The 25,229-nt window shown below is 34.5% G+C and overlaps 1 protein-coding gene across 6 annotated transcripts in view; it reads left to right on the top strand.

Moving 5' to 3' along the window:
* The window catches only part of tfc (Brevican core protein triforce), a 285,506-nt gene that overhangs the window by 218,096 nt on the left and 42,181 nt on the right, over positions 1–25,229 (top strand). For all 6 annotated transcript variants that reach the window (XM_081747003.1, XM_081747007.1, XM_081747001.1 and 3 more), the window contains one exon: positions 15,360–15,469. In XM_081747003.1, coding sequence (XP_081603129.1) covers positions 15,360–15,469 — 110 coding nt within the window. The remainder of the gene's footprint in view (positions 1–15,359; positions 15,470–25,229) is intronic.

Raw genomic sequence — 25,229 nt, 5'->3', positions numbered from 1 at the left:
TCATGTAAAATAATAATGTCTAGGGCGCTCTTGTTCCACATTTCGATCATCTTTTATCTATTTGAAGATATCACATAACTACTGTAAAATTAGCGGTATTTTAATTTCGCCGGGATGAAGACTCTTAAGGAAATTTATATTTTTTATTACTATTTTGTCAATGAAATGAAATACTTCAGTTTAACGTCCCACGATTATGCTCTTTACGCTAAGAGAGATGGTGATTAAAGCAAATGAATGATGACGGAAGAATTGGTGGAATGAGGAAGTGGGAGGAAAGAGGTGAACCCTACTTACTTGGCCGGGGATCGAACCAGGGACACCAAGCACCAGAAGTAAGCTCTCTACCACTGAGCCTTCGTGCCTCAATTATTACTATTATTATCTGACCACCTTCCGATCTGTTTTTTAAATCTGTTTCCTTATTCCTAGATAAAATTAAATCAAGTAAATTTTGAATTTTCATTGATTTTATTTCAAGCAAAAGTATTAAAATTCCTTGCTTGGGTTATGAAAATATGGCCTTTGAAAGCAGATATCAATTCTTTTGAAGAGCGTGCTCTAGTAGGAAAAGTGTCTAGCAAATTTGACAAATATTTCTTAACCCATTATGCACGTTTCAACTGCAAACATTTCAGTGAAATTATATCTTTCAAACTCACTGCCACAAGTCTTCTTATACTAATCGTTGCGTTCAATGAGTACCCTCTCTGCTGTTTATGAGACTTTTATATACTCTATATTCTTTGCGCGTTCTTTGGATGACTTACCACGCTACTAAAGTATATACTGTCTTGTTCAAAAGATGCTAGCCACCCACCTCTATTTCAAATGCCCTGTATTTTTAACCATAATTGGAATTAAGTCGAGCAAATATGGATTTTCTTCAGCCATTTAGAGTCGATTGTGAATGATATTTGGAATATGGTGGTATACTTGAAAAGATTAGATCGTGAAAGTATTGCGTTTTATACGTTTTCTGAGGTCCACAAGGAAAAATAAATAAGAAAATCACATGCTTGAAGAGTTAAAACCCTTTGTTTAAGTTTTGTTAGTGGGAATTGGTTTCCCTTATATTTCGTCACTCATTGTAACAGAATATTGTGTATATTACTCGTCATGATGTACCTGCATCACAAGTGTGAGTATTCATTCAGTAATCATGGGACACGATGGATAAGTGGTGAAGTGGGGGGTCCCTGGTTCGATACTAGACCATGTAAGTTCATAGTGGTTAACATAGTGTCCGTTAGTTTTCTCTCGATTCTGGTATTTCCTTCCACATGATCATTCCACCAATTATTTTGTATCCGTTCGTTTTCATTAATTCTCGATTTCCCTTATCCTACAGGGTATAAATATGGGATGTGAAACAAGAATTTCGTTTGGTTTCATTCAGTAATCAACCAATTGGAACTAATTTGTTATCATTACTATGCTATCATATCTGTTTATTTGTCGATTTAAATGTTAAGAGTCTTCATCCCGGCGAAATTAAAATACCGCTAATTTTACAGTAATTATGTGATATCTTCAAATAGATAAAAAGATAATTGAAATATGGAACAAGAGCAACCTAGACAATATTATTTTGCGTGAGGTACCGTTATCACAAGTCACCTAGTGGCTTTCCGTTTACAGCTGTTTAGAAACGCGAAAATAAATGCCGATTTTCAAAATGGCTGGAAATCGAAAGCAGGTAAGTGAGTCGTGACAACGGTATCTCATGCAAAATAATATTGTCTAGGGCGCTCTTGTTCCATATTTCGATTATCTTTTATCTATTTGAAGATATCACATAATTACTGTAAAATTAGCGGTATTTTAATTTCGCCGGGATGAAGACTCTTAACTCGTGTGTTCAAAATGACTCAATCGATCTCTAAATTTTAACATGAACCACTACTTAACAAACTCTATCAGTTATATACCTTATTGACTAATATAAACAATTTAAGTAGATGTTTCATTGCCTAAAGAAAAGTACGATGAAAATATTGTCAATGTGTAAAGTAATTTGATAATAGTACTGGAGAATTCCCAGAAAGCACATAGGCGAAGTTTGTGCGTGCTACGAGTAGTATCGAATTCAATACAGAATTTATATACTTTTACTTGGGAAATGTTTTCTTCGGGATAAATTCCCTCGGGCTCTTCCCTGAATGCATTCCTTATTGAATCTAGACGAACTTGCGTACCAGAAATTATCACTCTAGTATAAAATCACCGTGCTTGAATATCGTTGATTTTTCGTTAAATATGAATAAGATTTTGCTTCGTAAGGTCGTTTAGTGACCTAAACATGAGGATATTAATTAATGTATTAACTCATTCTTTAAACAATGTATATTTGCGTAAAGGTGCTAATAAACTTATTATCGCAAGAGCCTTTGTGTGCTTTTACCTATAGCTTATATTACAGCTTTTAAAAGAACTGCAAATCTTAAACGAATACGTATGTTCATAGGTACTGAATGTGCTGTGGTGCTAAGGGAAGAAACACTAGGTACATATTTAAGTGACTTAGTAATTTCAATGCATTGCATCTTACTAACAACGTCATACATACTTGAACAAATATGCATCATATCTTTCTCTAAGCCGTTTCCCTACTGATCGGCGCAGACAGTTTCACCTAAACAGACAGATGACGTACAAATATGGCGGTCACGAGTAACAGATCGAAATTCAATCGCATATTTCGACTACTTAGAATTAACACATAGTATATAATGACTTGCGTATCTTCACACGTTGGTTGGTAAATATAACAGATACTTATATATATTTTTTAAATGTCATATTAGCGATTAAAATGCTTATTGATTTTATATTGGTATTAATTGAAGCAATATATATATATATATATATATATATATATATATATATATATATATATATATATATATATATATATATATTTAAATTGCAGGCTATCAAGAATATTTTATATTATTACATCTATATAAACTACTAGAATTTGCATAAATTTTTCCTTATGGAATTGTAGTCTGTTTTTACGTAATTTTTCACTGTTTCAGATTCTGAACTACAGTGAAATATCTGAATAAGGGATATTATTAGAATATGACTATTTGTCAGTGAATGAGAGAGATCCGTTACAGAGAGATGATAATACGTACAAATTTAGATTACTCACAATGCAGGCGGTAATTGTATGCAGTACACAGTTATTTGTATATTAATTATGCAGAAGCTTAAGTGTAGGCCAATATCAAAATACTGTATTCAGTGTTCGTATTACTAGGGGCCTTTTCGAAAAAGAGTGATAGGAGAAAATATTCGTTGTTGAAATTTTGTCGTGAAATGTCATTTGTTCCTTTAACCCTGAAGTTGCAAGAAAGGTTGCAGGCCCCAAGAGAAAGAGAAGTAAATTTATCACAAAAGGGAAAAAAATCCACATGCCGATACGACTGTCTCCCCAATGTTGGTTTTCCTCATTGAATATTTTTCTAGGGTCCCCACCAGAAAGTAAGTTACTGGAATAGAGAAAAGAATTTCAATTTCAGCTTGCAACTGTATAGTTGGCAGTTCACCAGTTAATTGACTTATAGCAGCTATTTTGTTGAAAAGAGGTTTCTAACTACTGTACTATATTACAAGTTTATTTTTAAGTTGCAAGAAGTGTTTTCTGTGTTAACGTATTTATGAATTGTGAATAATTCCCTGCCCGTTATGGAGAAGTTACTAGATTGTTGGGGGAAAAGAGGGCTGCCCGTGTTCGTATCTAATGTGTCCGTAAAAGGGAAGGTTTTGTTCCGCAATAATACACATATTTTTGCCGGGACATGAAATTCTGTCCGTATTGTGGAAATGTCCATTATTGAGAAGTGTCCGTATTGTGGAATTGTTCATTATTGAGAAGTATCCGTATCGTGAACTTGTCCATTATTGAGAAGTGTCCGTGTTGTGGAAGGGTCTAGTATTGAAAGATGACCGTATTGTGGAAGTGTCCATTATTGAGAGGTGTCCGTTAAAGAAGGTTTCACTGTATAGTGTATGCCACACAATTCACTTGGATTTTATTTTTTGTCTTTCTTGGACTAACGTTCAATTTAAGAGAACCCCAAAGGTAGACGTCGCGGACCACAGTTTGAGAAGTGTTTCTCTAGAATCTCCCAAACACATAGTCAACAACAATATCATATATAGGGAGAAATCATGGTTAAAAGCACGCAATTCTCTTCGTAAGACTACCGTTGGAATCACTGTAATTTTTAATCTTGCTTTGACCATTAAGAAAAATGTTTTGTGTACTCGCTATTGACGCTTCACAGGTGTGTAGTAAAATTTCCAGTTTTTCGCCAACCATCTAATAATAATATATTCAACAGCTGTTCAGCAACTTAACCGCAAATCTTCAAACGACACCCACACTAACACTGAACAAAAGCTTCCAGGTATAAATGTAAATTTAACACTGCTGGTGTAGTATTCTTGGCTAAAAATGTTTGTTACCTGCAAAGAGAAAATAAAATTGGGGCACGGTAAAAAAGAAGTAGGGATTATTTTAGGCAAAACTTTCGATAATAATCTCCCGCAGTGGCGCCGTTTTATACTTCACGACTAACCTAACCAATGTTGCCAAACTAGACTGAATATTTCTGTACATTATATTGGATTTAGAAATGAATAGTCAATGATATAGTATGTAGCCCCGCGTAGCGTAGTAACTAACACTCTCGCCTTCGGTGCGAGCGGTACCGGGTTCATTGCTGGTGGGGACACTCGATCGAAAAAGTGTAAAACGCTTTTTCAGGTCATTTATCTTGAATGAGGTTTTCCTGGGTTTTCCTCATTTACACCAGGCAAATACCGGAGTGGTGCTTAACTTAAAGGTCCCAGATCGCCTTCCCTTTCTCCGGATAGTGTGCTCGCCGAGGAACGTCATCCTTCAAACGTGACGGGCTAAATGGTCATAGATACCAAAAGCCAAGAAATCTAAATCCTAATCCAAAACATTTTATGCTACATACACTAATTAAAATGTAGGGGAAAGATGGACAAAACCGGGACCCAAAAATGTTTTTGCTTGTTCCTCAGCATCTATGTGGATAGTATAGCTTGAATTAGTTTTCAAATGTTAAATAGATTTGTTATTGACACAAAAATGTTTATTTCAGTGGAAAAAGCTGGTAAATTTCGAGAGCAAAAACAATTTTTAAAGAGTATGCAAAAACTCGGTTTTGTCCGGGTACATATAAAATAATTATAAAAAACTTTTCTTTTACAAGAAAAATATGTAATTACGCCAAGAACCAGTATAGTAAGAATCAATACAACTGAAAAAATATGTGAGCTTAAAAAGTACGGAAAATATAGAGGGCTAGACTATATTAGACCAATAACATAGAAAAAATAACTTTAGGTCACGATTTTGTTAAATCCAAGTACAAAAATCACAAATAAAAGTTTCATCATATTCGTCCACAATGCTACAAGCTTTGTGTGCCCATCCTTTAAAGTTAAGACACTGTATCTAACCTTCTCAGCTTTACACTGTACTACCCGGTTCTATCTAACTGTTGATGTCCCGGTTTTATCCGACTACGCCATTATTTAGAACTACAGGCCTTGCATCTCTCAAAGAGCACAAAAATCCTGATTCAAGACACGAAATAACAGCAGGAAGAGTTATTATTATATGTTGTATACTTACATAAGTCAATCTTCCAGTGGTTAGGAACAGCAACATATTATCGATGGGAGACAAATGAAAACTTTTCTACACAAATTCTTCAACACATCGCCAACGACAAAGGAGCCACTTACCCAGCTTTCTCTTAAACTAACTTAAGAATGACACGGCGGCTGTTTGCAACTAATTCCATGCATTGGCCGACAGATAGTGGCACTAATATAGCCAGAAAACCCATTTTACGGTTTTATCCACCTACCCGGTTTTATCTGACTTTCCCCTACAATATAATTAGAGGAGGAAAATGTCCAAAGATGACATATGTATATGTCAATTGATAGAACTCAGTGAGATAAACAAAATGATATGTAGTGAGTGTAGATCCTCATGCGTAGATTTGGAGAAAATCGAGAGAAACAAGTTTGTTGTAAACCTAAAAACTTACGAGGGTAGTCCCAAAAGTACTTCCCACCTAACAAAGAAAATACAAAAAAAGGGGGGGGACACTTTTTCCAGTAATGTTCAATCGTTTCGTTACCTTTTTGTGGTGTAAACCGTCGAGCTTCTCAAAATAGCCATTAACCACAGGTTTCACCTTTTTATTATTGGCAAATCTTTTATCACTGAGCCATTTTTTTTTTCAAGTTTGGAAAGATCAAATAATCCAAAGGGGGCGAAATGTGGCCAATAATGTGCATAAGAAAGCAAATCGAATTTTTCGGCATCGTGATAGTGAATGTATGAATTGGTGCATTGTTTTCATACAGCAATAATTCTTTTTTCGCCAAATGCAGCTGTTTTTTCTTGATTTCATCATTCAAACGCTAAAATAAGTTTGCATAAATAAAGTAGTGTCTTCAAACTTCAAACTTCAAACTTAAGGTTTATAAAGTTGATACTTTTGACCATAGTATATTTTTTTTTCAAACAACAACTGCCATTTATACGTCAGGTCGGGTACTTCTGGGATAATCTTCATATGTTGTACGATAACCACACGACCTATCAAGATGAAATTGATACTGAAGTAATACCCTCAAGAAATTGTTCATTATGGGATTAGGAAGATGACAGTACACGGTGTCGTTAACGAGATATGTAGCCGAAACTTATGATTAATTATTAGATTTGAATTATGGGACACTAAAGGAAAAAATCTTTTATGTATTTATTTATTTATTTTTGCTTAAGAGAATGACATACTAGAAACAATACATAATTTACGTTTTCTTTTGCATGTTTTTTTTTTATATATATATAAATGAAAGGAGGTAATCAAATCCAACTTACCATAATGATAGATAATGTTATTCTAAAACAGAAAAATATGAACTGCAAAAATTTCAATGTTGCCATCCATAGAAATTACAGTGTTGCCAGAATAACATTTCCCCTGGCAGTGACTAGAGGAACGAACTCAACAACTGCATTTAATTACGAATCATGTTGTCTTTTAATCTTCAGTTGAGTTCGTTCCTTTTGTCACTCCTTTAACTTAGACTTTAGGGAAAATTTTATTCTGGCAATATTGTAATCTCTATGGATGGCAACATTGAAAGTTCTTCAAGTTCATATTTTCTGTTGTAGAATAACATTATCTATCATTCTGGTAAGTTGGATTTCATTATCTCCTTTCACTTACGAAAAACAAGCAAAAGAAAAATGGTAAATTTTGTAATATTTTTAGTATGTCGGGCTCTTGACTATAACAGTGAAAGAAAGAAAGAAAGAAAGAAAAGAAAAAAGAAAGAAAAAAGAAATATATAAATCGATAGATAACAGTCGAATTAAACAAAATGACAAGCCTGAGAATGAATTCTTATGCGTAATTTTCGAGAAAACTAATTTTTATGGCGCTAAATAGATGTCGTCTGTTACCAATGGTTATTGAGAAGCCTTTCTGCCAGAACAGAATCTTTATTTACTGTTAACTACCATATTCAGATTCGTGTCTATTGTTGCTCATCTTCTTTTGACGGTGACACACACATTCCCAACAGTGACACACACAGTACTTGTAAAATTCTGCAAAAATTTAACAAAAACAGACCTTTTTTTCTAGGGTTTCAAGTTCTCCCTTTTTCGTCTTGGGTTTGATGGTCTTGGGTGGTCTTGGTGGTCTTGGTGGTCTGCGTGGTCTTAGGTTTGATTCCCGGCCAGTGCTTTTCCCAATTTTCGGCGTCCACCCAGCGTTGTGAGGCAAACTGGGGAGTCGCATGTATAAAAGATGTGACGGCCCTGATAACGCCTGTTAGAGATAGAGCAACGCAACGCACTGGCCCCGTGTTCTTCGCTAGGCTAGACAGTTCAACCGGATCGCTAATAAATGGCGTTGGAGCGGCTCAGGACCAGAAAGGGCTGTCACACCTGTGGTTAAATTTATCTAGAATGTTATGAATAACTAAATAAATTCAAGTAACAAAATCTTTAAAGTGCATACCAGTAAGGTTTTTCAATGATGACAGAAGCATAATACAAATAAATATATACAGAGTGTTGATTAATTCGTGTGTCAATTTAATTTGTTCACTGTGCAAAAGTGGTATGAGCTAAAACTATGGAATTTAGTGTAACTTAAGACGAAGGACATAAGTTTTGTTTCGCCATAGAAGCATGTCACCTGTATTTAAGGTTGAAGAGATATAGGGTCAAAGATCAAATTTCGATTTTTTCCTTATGGGATTCCAATGTTAAATTCTGAAAGAGCCTGGAAAAACGTAAATCGAAGCGATAAGGAAGATAAAGCTGTATGGTATGATTCTATGTCGCAAGCCGACCAAATATGCGTCAATCAAGTGTCATGGTCAGAGGTCACTGTCAGATCAAGGTCACAGGTCACCTTGAGAACCCATTTGACATGATGAGGTACGGACATTGCGTTATTTTTAGTGTATTCAAGTGAGTTCTCAAGATGACCTGTGTCCTTGATCTGACCGTGACCTCTGAACTTGACACTTGATTGACGCATACTTCGTCGGCTTGCGACATAGAATCATACCATACAGCTTTTTCTTTGTTATCACTTCGATTTACGTTTTTCCAGGCTCTTTCAGAATTTAACATTGGAATCCCATAAGAAAAATATCGAAATTTGATCTTTGACCCTATATCTCTTCAACCTTTAGTACAAGTGACGTGCTTTTATGGCGAAAGAAAACTTATGTCCCTCGTCTAAAGTTACACCAAATTCCACGGCTTTACCTCATACCACTTTTGCACAGTGAACAAATGAAATTGACACACGAATTAATCAACACTCTGTATATATATATATATATATATATATATATATATATATATATATATATATATATATATATATATATATATATATATATATATATATACCAATTAAACACAAAAAGTAAGAAAGAGAAAATATTTTACCAAAGTTTTCATTTTAATAGACAGCAATATATTGTTTATAAATTTCTTGCAATCTCCGGTTTTATCACCGTTTGACTTTTGTGCTCTAATATACTGTAATTTATGATTTTGCTTATAAAAGAAATCCTATTGATGTTACAACATTGTACAATAAATTATAGGAGCAGTGTCAAAAAGAAGAGTTATTTTCTGCTTCATTCCACGAAATTTATCAAAACGGCGCTCTATAAACTAAAGTCAGTTTTAAATTATAGTTTCTGCTTTCATTCTAGGAGCGATACATTTATTTTTCTATCTGAAACATGTACTAGCAGCAGGTGGTAAGCTTGTAGTAGTAGTAGAGCAAGGCATGTTCGTAGGATTCGACGACCCTTAAGTTGTCAATTGAAAGAGAACGTTCTAGCCACTTGACAGTTAAGAGAGGTACAACTTTCAACGGTGGTTTCTTTAGCCTTCCTTAAGAGTACAGACCTAAACGTGTAGGTCATCATTGGTACGTGAAATATTCAACCTTGGAAATTACAACCAAATGTGAAAGGAATTGACTAATAAATGAATTTGGAGTAGTGAACTCATAGTTTAAAATGATTGATTACGCATGATCTGCATATCAAATTTATAAGCACTTCAAAATGCATAAAGTGAATATCTGATTCATGAATTTGCGTTTTATGATTCGTACTTAACGTGTGAACTTTAAACTACATTATGTGGTCCCTCGTAGCGTAGTCGCTAACGTTCTCGCCTTCGGTCTCAGGTTCGATTCCAGGTGAAGACACTCGGTCGAAAATGTGTAAAAAGCTTTTTCAGACCAGTCATCCTGAATGAGGTTTTCCTGGGTTTTCCTCATTCACACCAGCCAATACCGGGGTGGTACCTAACTTATAGGTCCCAGCTCGCTTCCTTCCTTCCATTTCCCCGGATGGAGAGATCGCCGAGGAACGTCACGTCATCCCTCATACGTGACGGGCTAAATGGCCATAGCTGCCGAAATCCTAGAAATCTAAATCCTAAAATCCTGAAACTACATTATATGGAGTTGCAATCCTATAGCTGGGCGGAAAGCTTTTAACCGAGCGAGGTACGGCATAATAACATATCGATTGTCAAACCCAGGATTGTCTATGAGACGAGACAAGAATTGAGATTATTTCGTCTCGAAAGGACTTTTTTACTGTTGTTCATTACTTTTTTTTCTTTCAAGTGCCTCTCCAGTCACCTTATGGGTTTTCGAGTCAAGACTGAACATTTTATGCTGCAACCGGGAATCGAACCTCAATGTTAATTTGGAAACTCTAGAAACCATTGTAAAATTTTTCGAATGTGAGAAAGCGATTTAGCTATGTCTTGCAGTTTTTGGGGAAAAGTAATTTGGAAATGACTACGACAATTAGAGTGTATTTCAAAACTCAAACAAATTCCAACTCCAATAGACGAGTCCGAAAACGAAAGTTTTCGAATGCGAGGAACCAATTTAACTATGTCTTTCAAATTTTGGGAAAAGCCATTTAGAGGCAACTTGGGATGAATAGGGTGTCTTGGAATTCAGAGAAATTCGAAGTCGTGTAAGCGAGTCCAGAAGCAAAAATTTCAAGTTCGTGAGATAGCGATCTGGCAGTATCTTTAAACTTTTTTTTTTTTTTAAAAATTCATTTAGAGGCAATTTCGACTGATAAAATTGGTTCGGAATTCGAATTAATTCGAATTCACGGAAACGAGTGTAGAAAATGACTAACTATATGTACGAGGTGGGTTCCAAATATTTTTCAATTAACTTTATTGTTACTGAGCAAAGAGTGACTGAGCAAGAGCTTAGTATAGCAGACTCACGGTTTGTGAACAATTCGGTTTACCAGCAAGTTTTGTGAAAAGTTTTGTCTGGACTTACGAAACAATATTTCTTGTTACGGATGCACAAACACGTTTCTACTGACAACTCCACGCGCTCAGTAATGATCTTGCACGTTTGTCGTGAACGTCTGTCAGAATTCTGTGCTTAAAAACTATTTTTCGTTCTTTTCTGTGTTTTAGCCCTCGTGCTGTTTTGTTACTTATTTGTCTTTAAAAAGGATAATGTTTTCTTTCTGTATTGTTCAAAAAACACTTAAAAGTGTAAAATAATAATAATAATAATAATAATAATAATAATACAATATCATGTTTCTGTAGCTAAAACGAAGGGTTAGGTTTACTAAAGGGGTCCAGAAGCACGTAAAAATACTAAATTTACAGGAGAAATGGATGATGCAAGTACTTAGACATATAACGAAACCAAATCTAACCTAACCTAACCGAAGCTAACCTGAACTAACCTAAACTAACCTTAGGTTACCTAGTAGAAATAAGAGAAATTCTATATTTTTTTTGGAAAATTATGCTGAATCCCTACACTAATATAATCTAACATAAACTAACCTAACTTAATCTAACCTAACCTAAACTAAACTAAACTAAACTTATCTGAACAGAAATTACCGACATTGTAACGTTTTGTAGGAAAAAAAATGCTGGAGCTCTTCTGCTAAACATAGGCCAAAAAGGAATTAATTGTATTTATATTAATTTCAATGGGAAAAATAATTTCAATTTACGAACAGCATTATGGAATAAATTAAGTTCGTAACTCGGGGGTCCACTGTATATTATAAATTGAGTTAGCACAGGTTTTGTAGGAACACAAGTTTCATTTCTATAACATGGGAGTCATTTCTCATTCATCGTCACTTAATCTTGATAAATACAAAAGTACAGATAAAAAACTTCCTGTCTTTCTCTTGATTAGAAAAACACACGTACTCAATAAGCTAATCAAAACGTCTTTCACTGGCAAAACTGGTTTTTGTAACTCTCTCATATTCAAAGACTCCTTAATTTCTTTCTTTTCTTTTCTATTCTCGAAATGGATTGAAAGCTTTGTTGCCCTGAGCGAATATTACAGACTTTCTTTTTTCTGTGCTATGCATCATCAAAGGAAATAATATACAGAATAAAAAATCTTTTTTTATATAATTTTGCTGTTTCGTAACTTTTTTGTAATCAATGCCTAATTACCCATTTAACATTAATGATTTCTCGTTTTAATTGTTTGTCTTTCTTTTTTCTTAAAATTGACAGACAATATGAACTTTTTAAATGCAAATGTGTAGCTTACGTTTGATTATTATACGCGTGTATATGTGTAAACATATTTTCTAAAATCATGAACTAAATGAAATGATTCTTTTTTGGTGTATAATAAGACCACCCCCAAATTTTAAACTCTTTATGAAATGTTGAGGTAATTAAATTTTCTGTGATTGTGATTTGGTATGACTAGGCCTATTCCATGATAACTTGGAATAGTCAGAACTTAAAAAAAAAAAAAAAAAAAAAAAAAAACGATTGTTAATTTTTTTCATATACCAATTATCCATCTCCTTGTAGTTTAAGAGGTAAATCAACTACAACTTATAAATTTGCACATATTGACATGTCAAGAAAGTTCGTTATGATTAAATAAAACACGCAAAGAATGCTGAACTTAACCCAGGAGTAGGTGCACATTAGTCTTTTTGCCGCTCTGATTGTCACTTTGTAAATATCTTAATTCTAATTTTTATTGTATTATTTGATATATTAAAATACCCGCAGTTTACAGTATTACAATCACGGCGAGTCTCTATATACTTAGTTCTTCCCGCATTTACTTCAAAACCCATGTTCCTGCAGGCGTTTAATAAAACTTCTGCATTGTTTCTATCATTCTTACATCAAACCCTATCAAATCTATATCATCACCATAAGCTAAATCTGATGTGTGCCGTTCAGCTCTAGGCCCTGATTGTTATCTTCGATTTTCCTTAAAGCGTATTTCAAAACAAAATTGAACAATATTGATGACAATACATCTCCTTGTTTTAGGCCATTCGCGACGTGGAAAAACAAGAACAATTATTTTCCTACGCGGACTGAGTATTTGACGAATGGTGAATATCTGGTCGATAGTTGATCGATTAAATCCGCACTGATAATCTCCAATAATTTCATCTGCTTATGGAGTCAATATTGTTAACAACGTATGAGTGGGTTATATAAGATATTGACAAAAGATAAATTCTTCCTTAATTGCTCTAATTTCTAATCAGTTTTGCTTCCTTTCTTTTAAACTAAAACAATGAATGTATGAGTGATTCTTTCCACTCTTATGGTAACTCCTCCTCGTTCCAAAATTTTCTCCTTCCAGCTAAAATTAACTCAGCAGGGATTTCGTCTACACCCCCAGAGGTATGTGTTTCTTTAATTTCTTTATAGCAATTTCTATTTCTGTTCGATTAGGCTCTGGAGTATACAGTACTGCTGTATTCTCCACCACCGTATCCTTTACATTTTATCCACCAACATTATTTTTGGCTGGGTGTTGAGCAAATTGTCAAAGAAATCTTTCCATCTATTCAAAATACTATCCGTATCAGTGACAATAATTGTTCCGTCTTCTTTCTTTAATATATATATAGGCGTGAAGTTGATATTCTATCTTATATTCTTTCTTACATTTATACTTATTCCAAATATATTTGTTTTTTTTATTATTATTATTTTCAAGTTCAATAATTTTAACTTTGTCCTAAAAGTTAAGAAATATTCCTGCCTGACGCCAGAAAAATCTTATCCTGTTCAATTATGGTCCTGATTTTGTAACCAGTGCAGTTTTGCCTATTTTCCCTTCTAGTTTAATGCATTCCTGATCGAATCATGGCTTGCTCCTATATCTTTCCGCGTGCCTCAATTTCTCTTTTGCTGAAATTTTAACGCTTTGCTTAATTTCAACCCAAGTATGCTCAACACTAGTACATTCCGAACAGTTTTAAACCAATACTCAATACACTTCAATCTGCCATTCCTCTCTTGCGTGGCACGTCTCTAATTTTTTTAGATTAAACCTTTCCGTTTTTCTTGATCCTTTCTATTTTGTCATTGTTTGTCGTATTAACGCTTCTCCAAATCGCACTTGCAAATTCAAGTTTAGCTGTAACAAGGGTTTTGTACAGCCTTATATAGAAGGTGTTAATGAACTATACCGATGATTCCTTACATCAAAATAAGAGAAAAGTCCATATGGATCTGTGGTGAAAAGTGCCTAGTTTCAAAACTAGGGCTGTCCAATATCGCGAAAAGATCAAATTTCAAGAGGCCGTGCTTCGAATTCGAGAGACTGTGGATGGTGGTCCCCATTAGCAAAAAAGGAAGTCACGCATTCGCGATCCAAAAATGCATATTTCATTAATGTTCAATTAGTGTACAGAGTATTCCCTGCTTGGTGAAATTCCCAGACATGACATCAACCGAATTTTGAGATATGCTGTGGTTTTATGATTGGCCCAAAGTAGGCAGACGATAAGCCTTGACAACAGTGAACACGGAATCCTTTGGCGCGATGTCGGAAGTGTTCAGGATCGTCAGCAGCATGGTCTCTCGTACTCGGGAAAACGCAAGCTGCTGTTTTCTTCCACGCTTATAAGTGAAGAAAACGTGGAATATACCATGACGAAATACATCGCACCTTACGTTATTCCGAAAAACACACACACACACACCACACACAAAGAAAACATGGAGCTGCTGATACTTAACACTTCCGACTTCCCTCTGAAGTATTGGATGTCCATTATTGTCGAGGCTTACTTACCTCCTGCCTACTTTGGACTCTCCTTGAAATCAGAGTATATCTGAAAATTCTACTGAGAGCATGTCTGAGAATTACACCCTGTAGGGAATATCCTGTACACCTATTGGAAATTGATGCATGCACTTTTGGATTGTGTATGCGTGGCTTCCTTTACGCTGATAAGGATCACCATCCACAGTTTCTGGAATTCGAAATAAGGACTGTTGAAATTTAGCTTTTTCGCGATTTTGGACAGCCCTAATTCTGAAACTATATCCTTCTCGCCATAGGTCCATATGAACTTTTTATCTTATTTTGATATGAGAAATCACCTCTTACCGTTTGTCGGTATAATTCATTAACACCCTGTATATGTATTATAGTTCTTGAAGCTTGATCAATTTCTAAGTAAATTGTCAATTACTATGTTTGCATGTTTAATAATGTCAGTCACGTGAAGACTGGTGTAAGTTGAGAGCCAAATGTATTATTTTTGTTATTATTTATTGCTAAAAATAATTCGAACAAGCTTAAAACTTTCGGAAAACTACACTATAGATTTCATATTTGCAACTACACGTGATAAATAGCAGCGGATATTTTCTTTTATTCCTTTAGTTGTATATAATATGCAATTTTATTAATATATTTTGTTGTTTATCCTTGCAGGAGAGTGTGCCAACTGCTTAGATGACACATTTTCATCTGCAAACAACAGATGGTCAATGCCTTTATTAAAATTAGGAGAGAAACGATACTACCTCGGAATATTCTTTAAGGTGAGTTTTTCTTTCCATTATCACAATTTGTAATTTTACACACACATACATATGTTTAAAAATGTGTCAAATATTTTAAAGTCAGACAAGGCTGAATCCATTATTGCGATAACTGTGCTAAAGATACTATTTGATTAATTTTTACTAGTCCGTACGGTAGAAGTTTTTCATGTTTTTAGCTATCTCAACCGTGTTAGTAAACTCACAACTAAAATTATACACTTCGAGTGATGCTTGTCATTTATTTAATTCGAAATGTCAAAGATTAGTTATAACGTTTGCGTGAAACATATTAGTTAATATTATTTTATGATTACATAGTATTTAATGTACATATACTTCGTAGTAATGAAGTAGTACTACAGAGTGAATTAATTAAAGCGTGAATGGAAAACAATCTCTTTTCATGCACCACAAAAAAATATATTTCATAATATTTACTTTTGCATTGTGTTTATGCTTAAACATTTAACGTTAAGAATCTGTTAGCTTTTAGCAGTTATATTTGTTGTTAAGAGTAGTTCACAGTAGGTTCACAGCTATGTTGTATAAATTGAAGCGATTACTTCGGAAAGAATTTCCAATTTTAACACTTTATTATTACTATGTGAGGAGGAAAAAATCTGCGAGGTTGCTTGGGTATCAAATGTAAAGAATTTGTTGGTATGTACCACAGCAAATTAAAATTATGATCCCTTTTTACACTAACAAGGAAAGTATTTGGGTTCAAACGAACATACCTGTTTTAAATTTTATTTATACGATGGTCTGAATGTACTAATAGGTATCATTACGGATCGTAGCTTGTAGTATAGGCTTACTTTATAATTTGAATTTTCTTAATATTTTAATTACAGACTTACATTTTGGTAAATTGTTCAAAAACAAACAACTGGCATATACAGTATAAATAATTTTTAAAGCATTAAATTTTAATTTAATTAATTCTCACATCACAATTATCTCAAAAACCATTACCAATACTTAAGAAAAAATGTTCTTATAACATTGAAGTTACTTTCTTCAGATGTTAAGTTACCGGCATTGGTTTTCTCGCCTTTAGCCATTAATAACTTCATTGAAGTTACGTAAATTTTCTGGTTAGCAAAGATTCTATTGCAAGACTTCCCAAACTCGATAATCAATTTCGAGCCATAATTGAGCGAAGGAAGTTTTTCACTCTTACAAACATGCTGAATGAGCTTTCTGCTTCAGCTACGGTTACATGCAATGTGTCAAACATCCGAAAAGCAATACATAAATTTGAAAAAGTGCTTCTGAGTTTCTATTACCATTTCAGGTTGCGTGTAACCATCAGCCGTGCATCATGATGCCATCAATCACGGTGACTAAAGCAATTAATAACTTAATGATTTTACTATAATCAAACAAAATAAATACAGGTTGATTCACGAGGAAGTGTATATACTTTGGGTGCTGGGATAATAGGGGCAATTCTTAGCAAAAAGGTTCCCATAAACATATGTCGGATTCTCTACGGTTTGCGGGCTATAGGTTTCTAACCATTTTGGACACCTTTCTAGAGTAAAATATTTTTATTCGTCTTGTAATTTGCCGTTCTGGGAAGTGCTATAGTGCAGTTGAAAGGTACGAGACTGACCTTTCGAATAGTGTATAGTATGGTACTTTAATGTACATGACAGAGAAATTTCCGAAATTTTCTCGAAAATTTCCCACTTTTTTCCAGGCAACACTGTCGCTGAGGCAGATAAAAAGCGTAACCCGTTGTAGCTATATCAAACATCGATGAAAAATTTCTAGTTGTTATCTTTCATAATGAATGAGGAAAAAATATTATCATTCATGACTGGTAATAAAATATTGACCACTAGATATCCTGGAAACTAATTGATAGTAAGGAGAAAAAATACGGAAGCGAATAATCATAAGAAAATCGAAGACAGAAGACAAGATGATAGAAAGACAATATCATAAAACAGGAAAGGGGTATAGTGATGCTTGATATACATATATTTCAAACAAAACTTACGTAAGTAGTATCTCCCAAATCTATAAGCTTGTATTTATTTTTTAAAAAATGGGTCAGGCCCAGCACTTTTAGTAGTTTGGGCCCCAAGAATACGACCCTGACTCCTCTGCCCTCCCGTCGGGCCTGTAGATATCTTAACTATAAACCCAAGTGAGAGCTGTCAATACATTCTCGACAGATACTTTATCGTTAAATTGCACTGTGTTATTTAGAATCAACTATCTGTGAAACTATATCAACCAATGCTTCGTTTCATGTGACTGACTACATTATACTATTGAGGAACCTGTGGATAACTTCAAAAGTGTCATCGACGTGGCGTGGAGTTCACCAGTAATATTACAGGGTGTGCAATTATGGCATGAGACTAACTTGTTTTTCTTAACTGTGTATTTTGTAGTTATTCATATTACTTTGAACATTATTCTTGACTTGCATTCAGAAGCGGCGTAAACCCAACTGGGGCCCAAAGTAAGTGCGAAAACAATTTGAGCGCACATTTCTACTCTATATACCTCAATTCTAGTTTTCCGCCACTGCCCATCTCCGCATTATCCCACTAACTTGCTTTTGCAAATTAATATCCAGAATGAAACAATTCGTGCTTTGGTAGCCATAAAAGTTTCAATTATTTCCTCAAAACTCAAAGTCGAAGTTGTTTCAAGTTTGATGGAAAGAAAACTCAGGTTTTAATTCTTTCATTGCTCATAATGAACTCAAATACGATTTTATCAGTTTCATTTTACTCAAGGGCCGTTCACATACAATCGACAGATACAAAGTTTGCCACTTAGTTCGATTTTAAAAAAATCGTCCGAACTCAATCCAATTTATAGTATTGACGATGGTGCATACTGTATACTATCTTAGCAACAAGTAGCAAATTATGCAATAAATATTACATTTTAATGATTATATTGTCCATTAAATGCTACTGTGTACACAGTACAACAGAAATACAAGCAATACTGGCATACCCAAGATTTAATCAGCAAATCAGTTAATGGATGCGCGGAGCCGGAGATGGGACAGATAGTCGGGATTGTTCGGGATCGTCACTGTTGATTTGCTATGCAAAAAGGATAACTTCCCACTCTTTTGCTCTAGTCTGTACATGATCATGACTTGAAATTGTGGAAAAATTCCCCCTCAGCAAGTACAGCCAAGAACCCAAGTAAGTCCTGAAACAAGCATAATTATTGAATTCAACAACCACTATCGAGATACTCCATTGATTAATGAATAATTGATCATTTGAGATACAAACTAGGGAAGCCTCCTCATAAGGCGAAACCTGAGGAAGTGGCACTACTGCCCCCGTTTTATGCCGCCACTGCTTCCATTTATTGTTAAGATATCCGCATTGCATTTAGTTTCTAGTATATGATGACCGCTGCAGCGAATCTAGTAGACGTTTTGCAGAGAAACGACACCTACCAGCATATTCAGAGGTACGTAATGGTCCTATAAATAAAATTTCATACAGATATGTTTGCTCGAACCCAAAAACTTTCCTTGTAAGCTACAGAAAGCTTTCCTCCCAATACCGTTTGGGACTTAACCCGTTAAAGTGTCAGAACGGGGGTTTCCCATTTTAAAAGCAAGTCTTTCAATTTTTAACATGACATATAAAGAAATGACAATATCATCCTCTTCACAATAGGAACTATCACTGTTTTTCATAATAGGAACTATTACTTAGTAAGCATGACAAAAGGCAATATATTTTACATATATCTTAACGCTACGTGGTTTTATCGCCAGCTGTATACCACGCCATAATTAACAAGTGATCAAATTACTCAATTATAAATAATGCATTAAATGTGCTGATAACTTTGTTTTATAGTGTTATTATTTTAGGTACTAGTTTCTACTATGAATCACAAATTTTCAGAGGTATAGCGTTAATGGAAGTGATGCTTTCTTCGAATGAATACAATAATGGATCATGAAGAATATAATTATGATTAAAGATAATAGAGAATATTAAGAATACAATAATGATTTAAGGGTAATGGAGAATATTAAGAACACAATAATGATTTAAGAATATTGAGAATACAATAACGATTTAAGGATAACGGAGAATATTAAGAACACAATAATGATTTAAGGATAATTGAGAATATTAAGAATGTAATAATGATTTAAGAATAATGGAGAATATAAGGAATTCAATCATTATTTAATGATAATAGAGAATATTAAGAATACAATAATGATTTAAGGATAATGGAGAATATTAAGAATACAATAATGATTTTAGAATAATGGAGAATATTAAGAATAGAATAACGATTTAATGATAATGGGGAATATTAAGAATACAATAATGATTTAAGGATAATGGAGGATATTAAGAATACAATAATGATTTAAGGATAATAGAAAATATTAGGAATAACGTATTAAATATTCGGAATAATGCTCAAAGAATGCCATTTATTTAAAAATTAGCATCCTCCAAGTATTTGAATTAATTTTGAGTTTAGTGTCCTTTTCAGTAGCAAGGCTATATGAGACAACGTGGAATCCGAACCACGTGCCCCGCAGCCGGGGACCGAACCCCGGTTTCCAACAACAAAGGCGAGTACGCTAACCGCCTAAAGTATAAAACCACGCTTCTTCGGCACTGCAAATTTTGATATTGTCATTTGTTTTTCCGTTATTTTTGAATATGATAAAAGTAAGAAGAAAGGGAGAAAAGAAAAATGAAGCAGTCCACTGTGACCTACTCTTTTTAATGTTTGTTTACACTAGAAAATAGGGATGCTGTGCTCACTTACTGAGTTTAGTTATTTCATATATAATGTATAAAAAGAGTTGATCAGTATGTTCACATGTAAGCAAACATAAAACATAGTTTACTAAAGATGTATTTATATTTGTGTGTAACTTTTGAACAATTTGTTTACTAGATAAATCAATACATCAGGTATTTCCATTTGAAACATATGAATAAATGCTATATCGCCTTTGGCATAGATAGCTGGATTGTTGAAGCACACCAGAAAGCATTACAATAATAATAATAATAGGAATTGTAACATAATGACGCGTTTGATTAAAAACAAAGTATTAATATTGAAACAGGTTGTCTCATATTTTGTGAAATTTATGTTTTAGTAAAGCAGTCATTTCATTCTTTATCTGTGCAACTTTTCGTTTGCAAAAATAATTATAAAACAAGAGGCGAAACTATTAAAATTTGGGGAACGAAGCGTTTTGTAGAAAGTCCTACGGAATGCAGCAATTCGAGAATTTCTGAGTTAATCTTTAGATCTGAAAAGTACGCCATCGTAATCATGACAAATATCTCTGATATTCTGAAGTAATGTTTAGATCTAAGATGTTTGTCATGAGAGGTTGTAAAATGATTACAATTGATCATATAATGCACTTTCTTTTAGATCTAAAGATTATCTCACAAGTCAAAAAAATCTTACTATTGCATCATTTCGTAGTATTTTTTCTCCAAATTTGAATTCTCCCTTGTTTTATAAAAGGAATATATACAGGATGTTATAAAAATTTGTTACAATTTTTGGGGAATAGATTTCTTATATCAAAATTATATATATAAAAAGTTCATATGGACCTGTGCTCAAAAATAGATAGTTTCGGAATTATAGGATGCCGAAAACGTGAAGCTAATGAACATTAAAACTTTATAGTTCCACTACTGTAGGACCGATCATAGTCGGGTTAAGACATCATTGAGGAACCAGTATGTGAAACTATCCAAATATCCATCTTTCAGAATCTTCGGTACTTGCACAATCATTTTAAGAGAGGCTATTTGGGAGTACTTGATCACTCTCCACCTACCTCTCTAAAAATTAATGTGCAAGTACTGGAACATTCTTAAAATTGGATATTTGAATAGTTATCGTACCAGTTTCTCAGTGAAGTCTTGACCCAACTATGATAGGTTCCGTAGTAGTGGACCTATGAACTTTTCAAGTTCATTTGTTTCACGTTTTCGGCACCCTATAAGCCCGAAACTATCCACTTTTGAGCACAGGTCCATATGAACTTTTTTTCTTATTTTGATGTAAAGAATCTGTTCCCTATATATATATATATATATATATATATATATATATATATATATATATATATATATATATATAAAATACTTTTCTCTATTTGCTTTAGAGGTGAGTTGAAATTATTAAAATTTGTATTTATTCGTTGACATATTTAACTGGGGGTGTCAACGACGAGACTATTGTGTTCGTCACGACTAAAATTTATGTAATTTTATTACAACTTTTTGTAAAGAAAATCTTTCAGATAAGACAAAAGTGGTATTGAAGTTGATTAGTACGTACACCATCAATGTTAAAGGGGCAAAAATTGATCTCTTTTTATATTTTTACTTAAAGATAAATGTGTATATATATTTACAATGGAAGACTTTAAAATAGTTCTGGTAGATAATCTAATATTTAAAAACACAAATAACTAAACAACTACAGAAACAAGTGGTAGTGTGATGTGTACAGCACATCAATGAGTTTGGTTTGTATGGGCGGAATATTTTGTCAATATTGAAACCGGAAACTAGTAAATTTCTACCAGTTCTGATCTTAGTAAACAGATTAGAGTGGAGATAGAATATATTCTACGAACGCTTAACTGATTACAGAAAGTAGCTTTTTCCTAACAGTGACTGTGTTTTACTCAATTAGTGATAAACGTTAAAATCGAAAGAGGGTAGTTTCTGCCATTTCCGATTTGCATAGATCGATTCCAAATAAATAAATCGATTTCAAAAAACTCGATTTTCGCCGCCCCTTATCAGTCTTACTTTATGTAGATCATTACTGAAACTGGAAGTTGAAGTGGATTTCTATCTCTTTTGGTTTTAGTAGAAAGTTAAGAATGGAGATCAAATGTACTCTTGGAACGTCTAATCAATTGCAGGAAACCTCTTTTTGCTATCTATTACCGTTTTTGCTCTAGAGTGAACAACGTTGATCACCAGGATTGAGGGAATAGCGGATCTGGAATCGTAACGTATCGGAGTCTGAGATCTTCGAGGTGATAAAAAATGTGTGGAAAAGGCGTTCTGTCATATAAGTCCCTTTAGGGTTTGGTAATTTAATGCGAAAGGCATGGCGCTCTAGAATCCAGAGACGGTGAAAATATGCCTCAGGTGCATATAGCCAAGCTGTAAAACCATAAATTAAAATAAGATGTAAAAAAAGCCTTGTATATGTTAAGAAGTCTGTGAGGTTTCAGACCCAGGCAGTTCCAGTTAGGCGTCAGAGTAAGTTCACATGGTTGGTGGCTTTAAGAACGATATCTTTAAGATGGGCAGACCATTTTAGATGGGGATCGAATTTGTGACTGTACCAAGATGTGTAACTGTAGGTCTACCAGCGAAGAATGTGTCTGTAATCTGAATACTCAGGTTAGATAGATTGCGATGTACACGACTGCATTTACCTGGTGGTAGAAATACAATAGCTTGGATTTTATTGACGTTAAGTTTGAGGCGTTTAACAATATTGAAGGAAAGCATTGATATCAGTTTGGAGGATGAGTTTGATATGTTGAATAGTATTTGCCGTTGCTAGAAAATGCCGTATCATCTGCATATTGAAAGAGATTGACGTTTGGAGCAGGAAAGTCAGCAACATAAAATAAGGAAAGAAGATAGGAAGGTTCAAAGCCTTGAGGAATACCAGAGTGGATAAATACAAGGTGAGAGAGAGAGAGAGAGAGTATCATTGATGGAAACATTGTGTCAGACGGTTTGAGAAAAAACGGTAAACGAAGCGAATGTAAAAAATTGGAAGTCGGAAAGGAAATTGTTTCCATAGAAGGCCTAGATGCCAGAATTTATCGAAGGCCTTTTCTAAATTGAAAAGAATGAGACAAGAAGGGTTAGATTGGTTAAACTGAGCAGTGATGTACGTAGTGAGGCGGAACAGTTGATCATTAATACTGAAGTTTTGTCAGAATCCAGCCTGATGTATTTGAATGAAGTTGTGATCGGCGAGACATGTGTCTAGGCGTGACACAAAAAATTCGTTCTAGTATCTTACTGAAAGCAAGAGTAAGTTGAGTAGGGTGGTAAAATGGCACAGACGGAGTTGGTTTGTTCGGTTTCAGGAACATTAACGTTTTTGATGTTTTACAATCATTAAGGATAAAACCAGTACGAAGAATGAGCGCAAAAAATGAGTAAGATAATGGGGAATGTACGGCTTTTCTTTGATATGACAATACGTAATAGAATCCAGTCCGAGAGCGGTATCACGTTTACGAGTGACAATGGTAGTAATCTCTGTGTCGGTGATAGGAGCTGTCAAAAGCGAGTCGTCTGGATGAGTTGTTGAACATGAGGTTGAAGTGATGGTGTGTTGAGATTTAGCAGATCAATAGGATGAGTATGAAAAGAGATAGCAGGTCCAAGAGGCGTAAAGACACTTTGGAGTTGGTCAGCAAAAGTATTGAGTTTTTCCTCGTCAGAGTAAGAGTGTATTATTGAGAATGAGTGGATAAGATATGCGAGATATTTCAAGTTGAGGAATATACTGAAAGGATGCCTGATGTATACTGTTGGTGATGGTATATAAAGTGTTGTATAGTTCTGTCTCTGTAGTATGAGCTGATAGAGATGTTGGCCTATTAGAAATGTATTCCCTTTATTTAGGCCAATTTGCAAGGCCGAAACAGAGCTACTGAGCGGCGAGCTGTTAGAGGAGGTGATAGCTAAAGAGTAAGTTTGATAAGGACACGATCACTTCCAAGAGGATCAAGCACAACTGAAGTTATGACAGTATTAGGATTGGTATTGGCAGCTGGTTGAGTCGATTTAGGAATACGATGAAAGAATCCTGTCGTGTGAGTCTGAATGCAATTGCGAAAAGTAAGCTTTTGGTGATCTGAACGATTGTGGTAGTTAATATCATCCATTAAAATGTAGATATGAACTGAAAGAAACTGAGAAGAGTAAGTTGTATATACAGGGTAGCAACAGTGATATAACAATATTTGTAATATATGGTGGAGATTAGATACTCAGGCAGAGACTTGTCTCTAGTGGCGTGTAAGCGATGGGAAATTGATGGTGGAAAGCCAATAACTACACCACTATTAGCACAGCGAGCTGGGGTGGTATTATCGTGGCGAAGAAGGTGATAGGATTGAATTTTACAAGAGATTTTCGGTGTGAGGAATATCTCATGGAGGAGAAAATAATGAACGTGTTCCTTCAGGAGTAGCTGTTCAAACAATGACTCGTTTTTCTGAAGAGAACGAATGTTCAGAAATAAACCCTGAACTGCCATAATGAAGTGTAACGAAAGTGGATGAAGAAAGGAGTAGATACAGATTTATGAACAGTAGAATGTAAGTGTGTGTAGTTGTTGGTGTAGATACCAGTAAAATTGACATAGAGGATGGTTTTATTGGCGAGTTGCACTTGTTGAAGAATATGTTGAGGAAGAAAGGGATGTATGTTCTGCAATGTGACAGTATTGAAATGCCAGAGATTGGTCGATAGTAATCGGTTGATATGGTGAGCTGGCACGCGATTTAGTAAAATCGGTGTTATGAATACATATGGAAACAGTGAGCTCTGGTTTGAGTACCTCTGGAGCGGGTTTGGTCTTACGTTTGTTACTATATGTAGGATGCTGATCTAGGCAAGTTGAACATTGAAGTGAATTATTAAGATTAGTGCAAGACTTAGTCGGATGTAGACCAGCACAGTATCCGCAGTTGAAAGAT

The sequence above is a fragment of the Thermobia domestica genome, chromosome 18 (genome assembly GCF_964235325.1).
Source record: "Thermobia domestica chromosome 18, izTheDome1.hap1.1, whole genome shotgun sequence".
Classification (NCBI taxonomy): domain Eukaryota; kingdom Metazoa; phylum Arthropoda; class Insecta; order Zygentoma; family Lepismatidae; genus Thermobia; species Thermobia domestica.
The sequence above is the reverse complement of the archived record's forward strand: the minus strand, read 5'-3'. Positions and strand labels throughout refer to the sequence as shown.